The sequence below is a fragment of the Bombus affinis genome, chromosome 10, assembly GCF_024516045.1.
Source record: "Bombus affinis isolate iyBomAffi1 chromosome 10, iyBomAffi1.2, whole genome shotgun sequence".
NCBI classification, from domain to species: domain Eukaryota; kingdom Metazoa; phylum Arthropoda; class Insecta; order Hymenoptera; family Apidae; genus Bombus; species Bombus affinis.
This window is the reverse complement of record NC_066353.1, coordinates 11853787-11867072: the sequence shown is the minus strand read 5'-3', so window position 1 is coordinate 11867072 and position 13286 is coordinate 11853787. Positions and strand designations below refer to the sequence as shown.

Below are 13286 nucleotides of genomic sequence, written 5' to 3'. Positions count from 1 at the left end.
AACGCGTTTAAACATTGTCAAAAGATAGGACTGCATTTTATTGATTTCACAATCATCCGAACCTTTCAATTATTTTTCAAGCTTACAATTTGAACACTGCTTTACTGATCTCGCCTTTCTTCAAACTGTCTAAAGCTTCGCGATACTGCGACAACGAGAATACTTTAATACCTAAATTATCGTAATTAAGATATCTATCGGCCATTGCACGCAACAAGCCCAACCCTTTAGGGAACGAAAAAGGGTTTATGTTTACACCTAAAACTGTCAGCTCCTTTAGGTAGATCTGTCGAGAAGTAAATTAAAATTAATTACTTATGCTTACCTGTTCGTGACGTTGTATGAATAAACAATTAGTGGAAAAATAATGAGTCAGGAACACAATGATACACGGTTGTGATTAACTTACCTGGAATGGCTCGATACTGAATTTCGCGTTAGGATTAGCGACTCCGAATATGCATAAGCGGCCACCTGGCCCTAATAATGGAATCGCTGCTTGCACAGCTGCAGCCGAACCACTACAGTCCACTACCACGTCGAATGTTTCCTTTAATTGTTCCGGGTTCTTTGCTTCGAAATCAAGATCTGGCAAATATAAATATAAATAATAAAATCAAACTGTCTCTTACAGCACAATTTTTGTTACGCAGTTAGCTATTCAAAATCTCAGGAAACTATTTATATATACATGTAAAATTGTGTGTATGTCATAAAAACATTTGAAATTTCATTATAACGAAATTTGACTGTTATATTGGTAAAATCATTAAGTTATTATAACGTTAGTAATACATTAGTTAATGTCAGTATAAATTAATCTATTATATCAATGAAATTTGAAATCAATGACCGATCAATGGTGCTATTTATCTATTGATTAAGATTGAAGATAATTTTGTAACTGGAAACTAAGAAATTATGTTGTTACCGAGCTTGTTTAGCAGTTTCCGCCGTTTCTCTTGAGGCTCGCTGATCGTCACGGATTTCCTAAGACCGTGTAAGTGCAACATGCAGGCCCATAAAAGGCCAATGATTCCGGCGCCAATTACGAGCACGTTACTACCAACGTTAACGCCGTTGAGTTTCTGCCATCCATGGGCCAAACACGAGAGAGGCTCGAGAAGGACAGCTTGCTTCAAGTCGACGCTATCGGGTATTACGTGAACCTGAAAAAAGTTCAAAAATGAACAACAACGATAAGGAATAATAATAATTCAAAATTCGTGCAACTTTATAATTCCTTTTACGCTTCTTTCCATACATTTATATATCTATTGGGTTGTTCAGAAAATTCATAACGAAAGTTAAAAAAGATTTAACTATAATTAGACGTTTTTTTGCCATCTAGAATTTCGCGAGCTTCTTCTTGTACGATTTTTCGTCTCTTACGCCGTGTAAAATTATAAAACGTCGTAGGTTAAAAAGGCCGAGAATAGCAAAATTAAAAAAAGCTAGGAAAATCCCAATTTTCTAAGTAGCCTTCGTTTCTCTCATAGGTGGAAGTCATGCGAGAAAAATAGAGGACAAAGTTTCATTATTTTTTATATGCGACATGGTCTAACGATTTTCCAAAGGATTTGATTAAACCCGTAGAAGGCTTAATGAAAACGTAAACGGACCTGGGTTTCTGGTACGATAGCGTGCGTGGAGAATCCACCGTCTTTGTAGATTCCTATCGTGCTGTTTATGCCACCGGTTTCACAGTACTGATAAGAGCCATCGTGACAATGGCTGCAAGTATTACAACCCTTGTTAGGATCGACAGCCACCTTCTGGCCGACTTTAAAGCTTTTTACCAAGGAACCAACCGCGTCGACAGTCCCCGAGAATTCATGGCCAAGAGTCAGGAAGCCTTCCTTCTTGCACGGAAATGATCCCTGAACGATAGAATTTTTATTTTATTATTAGACCTTAGTATCAATGCAAAAATATTATAAGATTATAAAGTTATAGCAGCTTAGAGTAAGAGAATGTGGATATAATATGGTTGATGAATCAGATATCAAAATATGTTCGTCGGTTGCTTAATTATAGCCACTTGATAATGGAAACAGTTTAAACATATTTTCCTCTTTTCCTTTCTTTATTCCTCAAAGATAAAATTGTTTAAATTATGGTAATATATGACAGCATGTAACGATGTTAAAGTCATTATGCTTTTTACAAAGCTTCCCGCAAAAAGGAAATATCAACGATAATACTGCTCATAAAAGAGCAAATTCTTTATTTGCATTTTATTAAAATTTAAAGAAACAAACGCAGGAAATTGCTGATCTTTCTTTAGGCTATTTCCTCTGTTAACCGTTTTGTATGGTAAATTGACATATCACGAGAGATCGCTTGAAAAAGAACGAGAATTATTGCCATGCTCGTGGTAATATTCCAATCAGTATAATGAGATTAAATGCACGGCAACGCGTGTGATCGATAAAGTGCATAGTGTACAGTTGCTATCGTGTTTGGCGAATATTTGTCAAAAGCGAGCGTTATATCACGCGGCCATAGCCTCTATCTCTTGAAATACTTGTACGTGTTAAGAAATTATGCGACATTCTCGTGGCACGACCATGGAATGCAACCGCGCACGAGACTCGTAGCGAAGTCTGCTTTACGAGGTAAAGAAAAAGAAGAAGAAAAAAAAAGGACGTTCTTTTGTCAAGTATGCGAAGAAATAGATTACTATTGTCATGTAACGACAGTATATCTCTGGTCCATATCCGATTAGCGTCTGCCAAAGCGATTTCTTATTCGCTTTTTCTTAAAAGTGGATCGTCCGTGCGTTTAAATACGTTATACCCGGTCAAATAGGATTAAAGCAATACGATAAAAAGAAACAAGTATTTGCAATCACGTTTCTGCCTCGATAAAAGTAAATTGTTAATATCGACAAGAACACTTGCATTTCATGGTAATTGCAAACATAAAACATCTGATAGCGATCGTTTTAACTGGACCGGTGGTTCTAGCGTTAAATAAAACAAAGGTACTTCGATGAAAGAAATTTTAATGCATTAAATGCAACTCAATTAAAAGCTGAATTAATGAAAATCCTAATAGAATAATACAGTCAACACTCTGCTCAACAAAAAATGACATTTCACGTGCACCCACGTAATATGTCCTTACATAATAAATCATTTTTCCGTATACTGTATCTAATAGGTCCTTACATAATAGATGACTTTTCCGATAAGCTCGTGTACACGTGAGGTCGTACAACGAAACGTGATACGTAATTAGACTGTTGATTTTTATGCATTTATAGGCAATTTGATGATACAGGAACGTACAGAATGCACGAAATGAAGCACACGTTAGAGTAAATAAGACCTTAACTGAGGCTTAAATAGGACTTCGTATATAACGATATAAACTTGTATAAAGAGATTGTTAAACATTTACACTTTACATATCGTCGTTTGCGAGAGACGTAGATTTTAAGCGAGAATCAAAGAGTTTAAAGTAAGTACAATAGAACTCGATTTATCTGTGCTCGTCGGGAAACAAGCAGTTTATATAATTGCAGTTCATATAACAGAAGCTCGCCAATCATCCCTGCAATTACGTTCTGCTCGCATAACAGAAGCTGTCGTTCAGATGAACAAATCGAATCAGAAAAAGTTAATCGTAATAAGGAAGCAGTGGTAAGTGAAACTTTGTCTCCACAGAACAACCATCGGACATCGTAAAACGTATCGAAGCATTTACAAAGAGAATCGCAACGTACCATATAAAATTACGATAACATAAACTCACTGCATAAATTAATCTCAAACTTTAATGATTTGTAGACAAGCCAAGAGTTGAACCGTAAAGAACGAACCGCGATAACCAAGATAGGATCGGGGCATACTCAACTGACACGTATGTACATACTGGAAAACAGTCCTGTTAAATGTGACATCCGCAGTGTGAGGCTATCGATCACCCACGTAATCATAGAGCGTTCTATATAGAACAATTCAAGGAGAAAAACATAATGTCGACGATAATCTTAACGATATCCTCGCGGTGATCTCGTTCCAACAGAAAGATTATCAACCTCTGTAAAGAAATTAAGATATTGAGAAGAATTTGATAAGCCAACGTTCATAAAAATAGTTGCCAATGATCGTAGTTGTAGTCGATGCGACTTTAAATTAAATAAATAAGAATAATGATAAAGCTTCGTTCAGGTGAACGATAGTTCAGCTGTAATATATCGTAAAAGTTTGTCGAAACTTGTAAAGGAAACGCTATGTAGTAAAAAATAATAAATGAATGAATAATATAAAATTTGCATAAGCATTTCCAGACTTGTGACCATAAAGAAATAGAGAAAGCATAACGATGACGACGTACTTCCATTATATGAAGGTCGGTGCCGCAAATCCCGGAATAAGCGACCCTGATTCGAACTTCGTTCGGCCCTGGCGTCGGTATTTCCGCCCTTCGCAACGCAAGGGTTCGGTTCTTCACGTCGAAACTAAGGAATTCCATGATCTCACTCGTGCTGTCGCGTATCGTACTATAAAGCGTCACGATATCTCTATCCAACATTTATATGTACGTGTTGCGACATGTTTATGTTTATATGTTGGTGCCGTGCGCCGATATTTAATCGCCAAATGCTGTCGCATGTGTAAGTATGTAACGCGTCAGTCGTCGAGACGATCACGCCGAATGGAAAATTAAGGAATCAGATTTAAAATGTTCGGCGACGGATGCATAAGTCGATTGGAAATGGAATTAAAAGGACGTGTCCAAGGTGAAACAGATATCGTTTGGTACTCCGGTTCGGTTCTTTTATTTATGAGCAGATATTCATGAGAGATTGATTCATGTAACGTGTTTATCAACTGGTATTATGACTTTCTTCGGTATACAGTGGCCGTTGAAAGTGTTGAACGCTTGTAGAAATCCTTTATGAATATATTACGTGCATTGTACGAGACATTTTGGAATTTCTTTGCCGCTGTAACGAGACCGGGATCGTCGTTATGTCGGCAAAAATCGAAACGAATTTGAAAATTAATACAGAAATAGTACGATAGCTCACGAAAAGTATTCCAACATCTGTACAAATATTTTATGAATATATTACGCGTGTTACAGAAAACATTTTGAAATTTCATTGGCACTGTGACAAATTTGTACGTAATTTGTACAAGATATTTGGTGCGAGTATATATTTCATAGTGATCACAGAGGTATTGAAATAGCGAATTATCTACATATTGTTACTTATGATTATTTATTATTTGGAATCATTTTTAACGCTCGTTACATGTTTAAGATGGCTATAGTTATTTTTAGTATAGTTGTCTTTTTACTAAATATATGTTTGTTTAAAAATTTAATTTTTATATAGATTGCCAGATTATGCAGATTTCAAATTTTATCGATATAATCGTGACAGTCGCTTCTCGTTACAATAGCAGTGAAACTTCAGAACGTTTCGCGTAACACGGAAAGTTTTCCTATTAAAGGATCGAGGTAATATTCATGAAAGAAACGATAAATCTTGATAAGTATACAGACACTATTTCCAGCATCTGGTAAAACGGTGTTTACATCTAAACCATGACGTGTTTCACTAGTGCTCCCATTTTCTCGCATGGTGAAACACAACAGAATGCTACGGAATATTTAAAATCAGTATCGTTCACATTTCAAAGGATACTAACTATTTCACTGATCTATTTCTCTCATCTTAATTTTATCGATTAGCAAAATAACGATCAAAAAATTGGAACGCCGTATTTTATATCGATTTAATTATTCTTTCCATAAATTCTTGTCGCATTTCAATTTGGATCAAAGAACAATTTACTTCAAACTCCAACTCCAATAAAAATTCAGCTTTTTGAATTGGATCGAAAGAAACTGACCAAATACTAGGAAAATCAAATCGGTTGAAAAAATCAATTGTAATGCTAACAATTTTCGACGTAACAACTTTTCATTCATACAAAAGTATCGAAACTACGCTATGGATTCTAACGTATTCCTAATCGTTTTAACATTGGTATTTTCTTAAAAATGTCCAGGTAGTCTGCAATATTCTTTCGACAGTTCCGTTGTGCCGCCCGTGTCGTCTTTCGTTCACTATTATTCGCGCAAAGCAAAGAATTCAACGAAGCTTCGAGTCGAGGAAGGACTGCGAATAAAATTACGAACAATCGAAAAGCTACGGGATATTCGTCACGCGTACCAATCGCTACGTAAAATTTGTGAATCTCATAGCTAGGGCTCGTAAATTTTTCGAGGACAGCTCCACGTGTCCTCGAAAAGTTTCCATTCTCAAGATCGACAATGCCCTGTAGAATGCCTGTCCCAGCAGAGGAATCCTTGTGTTCGATTTTGTATGCTGGTGATTTGTGGACTCCGCTCGTGTACCTGCGGTCGACACCTGCACCATTTGGTGGAATGAATGGTTCAGCAGGTACTCTCGCTATTCATGGTGTACATTTCATCGAACAATCGGCTTCATTAACGAACAAAGCCTCGAAACGACTCAGCCTGACTCGTAGGTTTCTGGCTAACAAGTTGCAAACCTGTGATACGGCGATGTAGTAAAATATTTCTCTTCCAACTTGTGTACCTGATACACCGAGACATGGAAGACACAAGACAAACATACGATAAGTATTTTTGTTGATTTTTTGATTTTGATGTAGTTTTATGATTAAACGAGAGAATTATAACATATACTTAAGAACGAAGATAATCTGTTTTGTTTGAAGATGAAAGAGTTTTAAAAGTAGCTGATAAGTTGACCAAGTTTTGTGGAAGCCAAAGATATTATTATTAAGACGAGCAATATTTAAAGATTTTCAATATTGCGATGTTATAGCGTGAAGTATTTATCGTGAACATTTAGTGTGAAAGTTGAGAACTTTTATACAGCTTCCAAGATTTATTATTATACTCGCCGTTTCATTTTTAATTTTCTGGAACTTCTAACGTATGCATACTTTCTTAAGCTTCGTTTTAGATTGCTCGTACTCTGTAATTTCACTGTATGTGAATTTTACTTATTGCTGTTTTATCACGGTTATTATTACAACCGGATATTTATATCTATTCGATTCCAATTACACAATAAATCTCAACGACACATCTCATTAATCTCGATTACGCGTATCGGCGTTCGAGATCTATTGCAAATTTCATTTATCATTCGTTATGTCCTTCTAGAGAATTCCTTTCATAAGACGCAGTAAATTGTAAAACGTTGATTAATGTGTTAAAATCGTTAGATCGAGTCATTTGAATTATTACGAGTTAAAAAATTTAAATGTTTTAATCCTTAAATGTCTAAATTCAAGATATTTAAATGGAAGAAAGAAGCGTCGCAAAAGAGTGTCAAACTGTTTGTGAATTTTTGTCACATGTTCTGGCTACGACAGTGAAAGGAAGATTTCGTTTAATTTACAGCATGTAAATCTTTGGTTGTGAAGCGATCCCCGTGGACAAAAGACATCACATTACAATGTAAATCCGTTGAGGAAGGTTCAAATTCTGAAAGTGAGATCCTTCCAGATGATTATACGATAGCTCCGACTGTGCCACATACTTTTTCTGCGTTTCTAAATTACATTTCCAGCGACTTTCTCAACGAGATGGCAAAAATATTATTTTTACTCTAATAGTCTACAGTTTTGGCCACTCGAATAAAAACAACATCATAAACTGCGTTTCAGATCGGTTGAAGATTATAGCGCAATTAGTAAGTTACAGTGTAATTAGTAAAAAATAACTGTAAATCAGTTCATTGCTACGTTTCATAAAATAGCGTTCTGCTTTCGTCTTTCATCGTTATGCAAAATTCATTATATTTCACTAAATCATAAAAACGAGATAGAGAATGAAGTTACAATTTCATTGATCATGAAACTATGATAACGATGTTTTCAAGATTTGAAATACGTGACTAGATTGAAATCCACAAAATCAGATTTTACGTTACTATGATTTTTAATCCTACTTCGTCTTATCACAGAGGCATAGTTTAAAATCTACGATGGAATAATAAATTCCATAAATAAGCTGATAAGTAGGTTTATTACTGTGGCTTTGCTTATCAGAGGAGATTAATAAAAGTAAGTCGGCCTTTTGGAGAAAACAAACTGGAATAAATATACGAGTTTTCAGATGATTTCGTTCGTTGATAGAGAGGTTGGAGAACTCTTTCGAGATTATAATTAAAAGCGGTGTAATTAAACGCGTACGGTGCTCCGTTAATGCTTAATTAAACAGGAATATGTTTCAGTCGGTGGGAATAAGTTAATTATAGTAAGTTAATAAGGAAGTTTGCAAGACGAATATAATAAATAGACGGAAATTTATTAAGGTTACACGTTCACGTTATTCGCGTCTGTGTATTCCGAAACTCGATGAAAAATTGCCAACTCTTAACGAACTGGAACCTATTTAACACCCGGTACCTTTTAGAAGATCTTTTTACTCCAGCCGCGTTCACGTTTCGTTAAAAGAGTTTCGTAACTTCGGGAGAAACGAGTATCTGCTCTTAAAAAATTTCCGATCTATTAAAATTTATTAAATACGAAGAAATAATTGACAAAATAATATGACGTCACTCGTTCACTCGTTATTAGTAACCGTGTCAGTCGATATGGCATAAAATCCGAAAATAAAAAAGGAAAACCTTCGATGTAATATTAAAGCGAAAAATGTGTTGTAACAAATATAAAACAGGGCGAATTTATGTTACAACCCAATAATTCGCCAAGAATACATTTCAAAAACTGGTTCATTATTTCAATCCTACTAAAAAATTCTATCTTTCGCAAACATCTTTGTAAAACGACCAAAATTACGTACATATCCGAACACAGTACGTCTGTATTATCCAATAAATTTGTGATCTTTATTTTGCAAAGAATCACAAACTCATAGGACGACTCTTATATTGTACAATTATGGAAAGTACCAAGCCCTAGTTCTATTTTAGGCTTACAGTTATCTTGCAAAAGCCTCCTATGGCACATATCAATTATACTACTCGCGATTACGTAAGTAATTATTATAATTAATAATTAAGTAAGCCATCGAGAAACATCGTAAACGATAAAAAGAAATATACCCAACGGAAATAAAGCTCCTTTCCCTTTTTAAATCAAAATCTTCAAACTAAATCTGCTCAATTTCAGCTCGTCGAGGGTTGGTAGCTTTCTGTATAATTTAGCCCGATTAAACTTAATGAAAAAAAAGCTGAAAAATCATCGTCACGCAATTAAACTCGATGGAGATAAATCTCTCCAGCCGTCCTCTTACTCTCTTGACAAAAATTTTTATCAGAACATTCCGAAATAAGTAAAGTAAAACACATGGTGAAAAGTAAACGAGACGACTCTTCCTCTCCTATCAATCAACGATTAACCCTTTGTCGTCGGATGTAGCATTTAAGATTTGTCTTCGAAGTAATTTAAAGCGGAATTTCGCCATACCAACGACATTTTAAAATCCGGTACCTCGGAATCGATATATCGACTCCGCGGTTTTCCCAAGAACTAACTTGAGCCAATATTTCGACTAGAGATGAGTTTTCGTAATAGAAAATATTTCTACCCAACAGGTATATGTACACGTGTTTTACTAAGTGCACTTATCTTCGTTATTAAGAAGAATACGTTAATTTTATTAAACGTTTTGGAAAGTCCATATTTTCCGCACGGTACATAGAAAACTCGCATAGCAGTAAAAGCGTTCAAGTTGGATAGCGTCATTACGGCATACGCGCCGTAAATATTTATTGCTTCAATTGGAAGTGTCACCAGAATGATATGCCAACCGCAAAGGGTTCAATTTGCCAGAAATAAACCCGAAGATTCATCTTCGCCTCGTTCTATTAACAAAAACAAATTCCTCTATCAAAATATATCCGAACCAATAACAAGATGGGAAAGGAAATGAACGAGATACCTGTACCATTTCTGTCGACGATTTCTAACCAGTTAAATTCACCATGAACGGAAAGTATATCTCCTTGGTGAACGGATGCTCGTGAAGAATCCGGTGAATCGATGCCTGGTAAAGAGTTCCATGCGCGTGAGTTTCCTCGGCTAGAGTATCATTTCTACGAGATCTCAATCGAGGGGGAAGGGGGTAAGTTGACCCGGTGACCCAGTTTATTCCCGGGGGTTGAATGAACGGCACTGAACGCGATGACGTCATTCCCGACCTCATTTCCGGTTCCCGGTGCAGCCAGCTATCCCAGCTCCGTCCCGTTGACCCGAAATTTCTCGTGAATCGAAGGACGCTCGTTCATCCCGAGCCATTCTACCGACTATGAATGAATTTTCTGCATACGCGTTGAGCGACACTGAAAAAAAATTCTGAACGCCGTACGAAACACGCTGCGCTCTTTCTACGCCAGTTTCTTTGATATCCGGAGCTCAGTTAATATTATTTAATTACGGAGAAAGTTTTAGGTCAGTTAACGTTAAGCTTTTAACGAGCCTACTAACCCTCGACTGCTATTACGGAATCATAGATAACTATAACGTTAGATAAATGATAGGCAACGATTTATTATCTTCTCTTTAGTTAAAAATAACGATATTACGTTAGATGGATGCTTTTTAACGATTATAGTTGAATTAGGTCGCTTAGTTTTAAAGCGTCTAATCTTAATTTGTATTTTCTATCTCCGATGTTTTTCTATTTTTTGTTTCAAATGCAAATTAAAAGACAGTGTCTCAAAATTAAGTAACTTAACGCGAGCTGTCGTTAGTCGATGTTGACATATAAAACATTTCAATAAACTGCATCAATTTATTATCGAATCACAGATTACATGGCTGATATATAAAGATGGAGCAAGTTTATCGTACATTTATGATGTGTTAGGTAGACGACCGTTATAGCTATTCATACGATGCAGAGAGTAGCTAGTTCCTATTCTATCAGTTTGAGATTAATCATTCAGCAAGAACAAGCTTCGATCATGGAACAAAGAAAGGAAGGTAATGTTTCTGCATAATAAACGCGAGATGAATTTTACATTTCGTGCATCATTGAATTCAAATTGCGATATTACCATTTAATGACTGCGTATTACTCATAAGTAATTGAAAAAATCTATTCAAATGGCTTCTTCGTTTCGTTAGAACTATATCCGTGATCAACAATTTTAATTGATCGATTATATGATGTGTCTTCCAAATTGGTATCCTTGCACGTATAGCGCACGTATTTCAGTTTTAAGGTCAATGATGAATTATGTATCAATCGTTAAAGCACTTCTTTTATTATTGTTGTATCATTTTCTTACAAGGAAAAGGACGTTAAGATATTGCAATCAACATAATGAATTCTCTAAACACTCATCGCTCTATTTTTTAATGTTACTCTATCATCTGCTCAAAACAGGAAACAATAGAATATTCTGATCAGTCTAATAGATTTTAGCTTCCATTCCTTCTTGACCAAGGAAAATAAAAAGAACATGGTAGCAAGCAGAGACAACGTTTGTAACTTACATATTTTCTAACTTATTTGTTTTACCATCTCCTCAAGAAGCTAAAAAAAGAAAATCGAACAAAAATTAATTATTCAGGCACTTTATTCTTCACTTTGTTTTGACGAGGGAAAGTCTTGGTGTGAAACAAGAAGAAGAAGGTATTATCGACGAAGACTTCCATATCAGATACTAAATAGAACTTTGTTATTTTATCCCGTTTGTAAAAAAAAAAAAAAAAAAAAAACGAAGACAATTGCCGATGAACTTACTAAATCGTTTAAACACTCCATCTTCTATTCCGCTTCGAGCACAAAAGATAGGATGAAAATTTACCGACCAAAGATTTCCGTATCTCACAATTACAACTGAATTATCTTATCGTGTCTGTAAAACAAAAACAAAGAAAATTACTCATGAACTTGTTAAATCATTTAAACACTTCACCTTCTATTATGTCCTGAGCGAGAAAAATCGGAAGAAACTAAGAAGAAGATACTCATATCGTGCGAGATGCACGTGATTTGTAACCTGAAATGGAAAAGTACTAAGTACTCGTGTGGCGTAAGTGTGCTTCAAGTTCGCGGTAAGTGACTTATGTAACCATTTTCTTAGTCGTGTGTTGTCATGATCGTCAGGGATCAGCAGTTTCATCGGGGTTAATGCAGACGTCAACGACTCGATTAGACGCTTGCAATCTTCGTCATCGTTGTCCGACACGGAACAGCACAAAGGCTTTTATGGCGAATAGTAGAAGAATCGACAGGGAACAGATGTTGGCCAGACGGAAGAAGCGTGAAAGAAGCAGAGGACGAGGCAGGAAGGCGTAGGTGGTTTAGCTGCGAATTAATCCTCCGAGAAAGAGAGCAGGTGTCGGCCGTATTTCCGGATAGCGCGACGTTCGACTCTTCTTTCGTGGAAGAATTCGAAACACCACTTTGCCCGCCACCTACGTGTTCTCCCACGAGCATACCGTACATGGGATTTCAACGATTGTTCATCACGTTCTTTCCACATATCGATACGTTATAATTGGATTTGTCTCTCCGTTTTGATGAAACCTATTTTTCGAAGCATTTTTGGCTCACAGCTGGAATGCGTCGGCTTTCAACGTGATGATTTAATATTTAGGGAATTGTTTATTTTTACAAGCATGTCCAATCTTTTATTAAATTCGTCCCAGTTTATTTTTCTTTTCATTAATTCGTTACCATTCGATCGGTGTTTTATTCGAATTACACGAATCGATTGGCGTTTATTAATATTTAAGTAGCATACTTATAGAAAACTTCTAATTAAGAAGTAACCTAGTTCATGGTTTGAGATTGAGAGTAACGAAATTTATTCTTACGGTTACTTGATTTTTCACCGACGAAGAAATCAGTCGAAAGCAGGAATAGATGATTATGATGCCGTATTATATTCTATGAATAGAACGAATGCAATTGAACGTTCTAGCTATCGTCTAACGTCTTATGGAGAAACGAAGACTCTTTAATCGATCGATTTCTTTCGCGAACCAGGAATGATATTTACCTTAAACTTAGCATCTTAATTCTTGGCAAAAATCTTCTTTCAATCGTAACAAGTGTAACGTTGAATATACCTGTAGAGGATGATTGGTCGTGAGGTTTAAATGACGAGATAACTCGATGTTGAAACCGTCAAATATATTTTAAAAATAATTAATAAATACAAAGTCAACCATAGATTGCTAAAATAATGTTCGCTGAGATGCTCGGTACTAACTGATTCGCTAAAATCGCTCGAGACTGAGACTGAGAAAATTGAAGAACCTTACGATCGTGTTCGTTTATTT

At 35.8% G+C, this 13286-nt stretch overlaps 1 protein-coding gene and 2 long non-coding RNA genes across 5 annotated transcripts; 2 read left to right on the top strand and 1 right to left on the bottom strand.

Moving 5' to 3' along the window:
- Positions 1-6: 6 nt before the first annotated feature.
- LOC126921315 (D-altritol 5-dehydrogenase-like) lies at positions 7-4530 on the bottom strand. 2 transcript variants are annotated; one of them, XM_050732808.1, is made up of 5 exons: positions 4345-4530; positions 1623-1880; positions 932-1169; positions 410-588; positions 7-286 (listed from the first exon to the last, which is right to left on the bottom strand). In XM_050732808.1, the coding sequence occupies exons 1-5, from the start codon at positions 4480-4482 to the stop codon at positions 83-85; spliced, it is 1017 nt and encodes a 338-aa protein (XP_050588765.1). In that variant the 5' UTR covers positions 4483-4530; the 3' UTR covers positions 7-82. The 2 variants fall into 2 exon arrangements, with proteins under 2 accessions (XP_050588765.1, XP_050588766.1); XM_050732809.1 differs by lacking the exon at positions 4345-4530 and adding an exon at positions 3731-3748.
- On the top strand, positions 2965-4330 carry LOC126921322 (uncharacterized). Of its 2 annotated transcripts, XR_007712280.1 has the most exons (3): positions 3168-3465; positions 3530-3647; positions 3795-4330. It is a non-coding gene; the product is annotated as an uncharacterized LOC126921322 (long non-coding RNA). The 2 variants fall into 2 exon arrangements; XR_007712279.1 differs by having other exon boundaries at positions 2965-3647.
- Positions 4531-11890: 7360 nt separating the features above from the next.
- LOC126921325 (uncharacterized) lies at positions 11891-12654 on the top strand. The gene is made up of 2 exons (XR_007712289.1): positions 11891-12031; positions 12106-12654. It is a non-coding gene; the product is annotated as an uncharacterized LOC126921325 (long non-coding RNA).
- The last annotated feature ends 632 nt before the right edge of the window (positions 12655-13286 follow it).

What these genes read in the sequence shown, in the direction of transcription:
- LOC126921315 (XM_050732808.1), bottom strand. Translation starts at nt 4,482, where the DNA reads ATGGAATTCCTTAGTTTCGACGTGAAGAACCGAACCCTTGCGTTGCGA. An exon ending in CTATCGTACCAGAAACCCAG is followed by an intron (nt 1,170 to 1,622) that starts GTCCGTTTACGT and finishes AACTTTTTTCAG; the next exon opens with GTTCACGTAATACCCGATAG. An exon ending in GAAACTGCTAAACAAGCTCG is followed by an intron (nt 589 to 931) that starts GTAACAACATAA and finishes TATATTTGCCAG; the next exon opens with ATCTTGATTTCGAAGCAAAG.